Below are 3,228 nucleotides of genomic sequence, written 5' to 3' on the forward strand. Positions count from 1 at the left end.
TCCAATGAAATAGACATTTAAACCTCTTTTTTTTTTTTTTTAAATTCCTCTTAAGTCTTGTGGTTAAAGCAAATCCTTTCTATGAGCAAGAAAATTCTTTGTCCACTGAAATGATCTTGGTTCTTTATGTTGCGGCAGTAGTTGAGCCACCTTCTCCCCAGTGTGAGTCTTGCACTCTGTGAATAGTCTTTACTGTCCTTCTGTGACAATTTGTAACAGGTTCTAAACCCTATAGGTTTCTAGGCCATAGTTCTAGTGAGATGTCTGAGCCAATGCATGTGTTCATAGGATAATATGCAATACATTTTACTATTTTTCTCCAGTTGTCTCAATCTTCTGAATCTTTACAAGGAACTTAGTTGCTGTAACTTTAGTTTCTCTCTGTAGCTTTAAGCAGCTGGATCACATGGGTGTCTGACAGAAATCTAACATTTTACTGCTCTGACCTGATTAAAAGCAGCATTTCTACAAGAGCCTATTTCAAACATCTTTTAGCTTGTTGTGACTTTCTTCCGCCAGGTTGAAATGCCTGTTACAGTCAGCCTGTTAACTGCTGGGAGCAGAGCACAGATGTTCCCTTTACAAGTACAGTGCAATGAAAAGGTACAGTTCCTTTGTGAGGAAGGACTAGGGAGGAGGATGAATTAAAATTAATTACCAGTGTGTAAATGCAATTGTAAAATAATTTTGTAAATCAGTATCAGTTTTTTTCCAGCAAATTATGCAGTGAGAGACAACTGTAAACAAAAGCAATAGTAGCTTTCTTGCAATTATTTATGCAAAAGACATTGAGACTGCAGACAAGAAACTAGCATGAGGCTTTGTGAGAGATTTGTATACTGTAAAATTTCAGCTCTGCTTGTGACTCCACTTAGTCCTGGAGCCAGGTGTGTTGTCACTGTTTCTGTTGTTACATGGAGTAGTAAAACTAGTATCCTGTGTCTTCTGGATCACTGAGGGCTTTGTAAATAAAGATTTAACGTCTTTCCACCGTGCCAAAAATGTCCATTCTCTGGTTGCTTTTTTCCCTTGTTTTTCTAAACTTCAGTTCTTGCAGGATGCTTGTAAAGTGTTGTTCTTTGCCATAGAGTTCCTAATAGGTTACAGGTTTAATATATTAGGACACGTTTGAAAATCCTCTGGTTTTGGAGCCACAGAGCCCTGTGTGTGGTTATCTGTATGTATGTCTGCACAGGTATACATATGTGCATAGTCCAGCTCTTAAAAACGAGTTGTCATTAGCAATTGATCAGCTCTAGAGTTCTGTCCTTGCTGCCAGATGTGGTTGTAAGTTGTAGGGCAATACTTCACCTGTTCACAGTTCCATGTACTAGTGATAATGAGTGGCTTTTCTTTCTGCCTAATGCAGATCACCATCTTTCCTCCCCACTTTCCCCATGGTTGTTGTTTGGGTGTTTTATTATTTTGGGGCAGGGTTTATTATTATCTCTGTTAAAATCTGTGTCATGGAAACAGTTTCCCAGTAAGTTCTAATCATGTTTGTTTTACTTCCAGTAGGAATTGGAACTGAATTTATTCATCCACTTCTCCAAGCCTTTTGAAAAGTGACTAAATGCAACTGAGTCAGATTGTCTGTGGGTATGAAGTGGCTGGGAGAATCCAAGAACATGGTGGTGAATGGCAGGAGAAGTGGAAGCAAGTCGTCTAATGACCACACGCAGAATCAGACCAAATTGCAACATGCAGGAAAGGAGAACCCAAAGACAGGCAAAAACGGAGTGGAGAGAAGATCAAGCAGATGTAAGTAAATGTTCCTATGTGATTCAGCCATCAGTTTGCAAGTCAGGCTTCTGTCTTAGCTTGACTCATGAGGGAGGTCTGCAGTGAGCATGGAGCCGACATCAGAAGTATTACAGAATGGGTCAGGTTGGAAGGGACCACAATGGGTCATCTGGTCCCACTTCCCTACTCGAACAGGACCACCCTAGAGCACACGGCTCAGGTTTGCATCCAGATGGTTCTTGAATCCCTCCACTGAGGGAGAATCTACAACCTCTCTGGGCAATCTGTTCAGTGCTCAGTGACTGCACAATAAAGAAGTTCTTCCTCATATTCAGGTGGAACTTCCTGTGCATCAGTTTTTGCTGCTACCGCTTGTGTATTGGTTTGCACCACTGAGAAGAGCCTGATCCATCCTCTGGGCACTTCCCATTCACGTAGTTGAATACATTGATGAGGTCACTCTCAGTCATCTCTTCTCAAGACTGAGCAGGCCCAACTCCCTCAGCCTTTCCTCATGGGTGAGGTACTCCAGTCCATTCAGCATCTCCACTGGACCTGCTCCAGGAGCAACATGTCCCTCTGGCACTGAGGAGCCCAGAACTGGACACAGTACTCCAGGTGTAGCCTCACCAGGGCTGAGCAGAGAGGCAGGATCACCTCCCTCTGTTAATGATGTTTGTATTTTTTGGATGTGTTAGCTCCCCTCAGGAATGCAGATTTCTTCACATCAATTTAAAAGTTAAGTGGGAATAACTGGCTGTAAGTTAATTTTGATAAAATGATAAAATACATGATTGGGATTAATCACATTGGTTTTTGTCTCCAGCCTGTGGCTGTGTCCCCCCTAATGCTGCTGGGCTTTATAATGTCCTTGAAATGCTGTCTAATTCAGGCTCTTTTGTTTGCAGGTAGCGGTGCTTCAGGATTTGAGGGTCAGAGTCGTTATGTGCCTTCCTCTGGAATGTCTGCCAAGGAACTCTGTGAAAATGATGACCTAGCAACTAGTTTGGTTCTTGATCCCTATTTAGGTTTTCAGACACACAAAATGAATACTAGGTAACTTGTCTTTATTTTTCTAGAACAGAATTCATCTTCTTAGCTGATGTAAACCAGAGCAAAAATGTGGAATTAGTTGCATGCTTAAGAAAGTGAAAAAATGCCAATGTGTGAGTAGCTTCTGCCTTTAAAGTGGTGTTGGATATGAGACTGAAACTCAGAGCTGTGTGGCAGTGTGTAATGCTGTCATAGGCCTGTCCATTAGCCGTGTCAGTCTTAAACCAGTAGTAATTTAAAATAGTTCAAAGCAGGAGCCAGTGTTTGGGGTCTTTTCTAGACTCTTCGGTTTATTTCATGTGCCTGGATGCTTGTTTTGGGGTTTTTTTCCCCCCTCATTACTCTTTCAACATCACAAAGATGTAGTTCCTGAGCAGTTCAGTGTTGGTACCACTTGATCCGAAGTTCTTGCAGAGCCATGCTGCAGGAATG

General features: G+C 41.9%; 1 protein-coding gene across 1 annotated transcript in view; it reads left to right on the forward strand.

The window, feature by feature from the left end:
- The first annotated feature begins 1,601 nt into the window (after nucleotides 1–1,601).
- SUV420H1 (suppressor of variegation 4-20 homolog 1 (Drosophila)) overlaps nucleotides 1,602–3,228 on the forward strand; it is a 19,402-nt gene continuing 17,775 nt past the window's right edge. Inside the window, exons 1-2 of the mRNA XM_009078232.1 lie at nucleotides 1,602–1,761; nucleotides 2,652–2,799. Of these exons, the coding sequence (XP_009076480.1) occupies nucleotides 1,602–1,761; nucleotides 2,652–2,799 (308 nt within the window). The remainder of the gene's footprint in view (nucleotides 1,762–2,651; nucleotides 2,800–3,228) is intronic.

Source organism: Acanthisitta chloris, unplaced genomic scaffold (genome assembly GCF_000695815.1).
Source record: "Acanthisitta chloris isolate BGI_N310 unplaced genomic scaffold, ASM69581v1 scaffold14310, whole genome shotgun sequence".
NCBI classification, from domain to species: Eukaryota; Metazoa; Chordata; class Aves; order Passeriformes; family Acanthisittidae; genus Acanthisitta; species Acanthisitta chloris.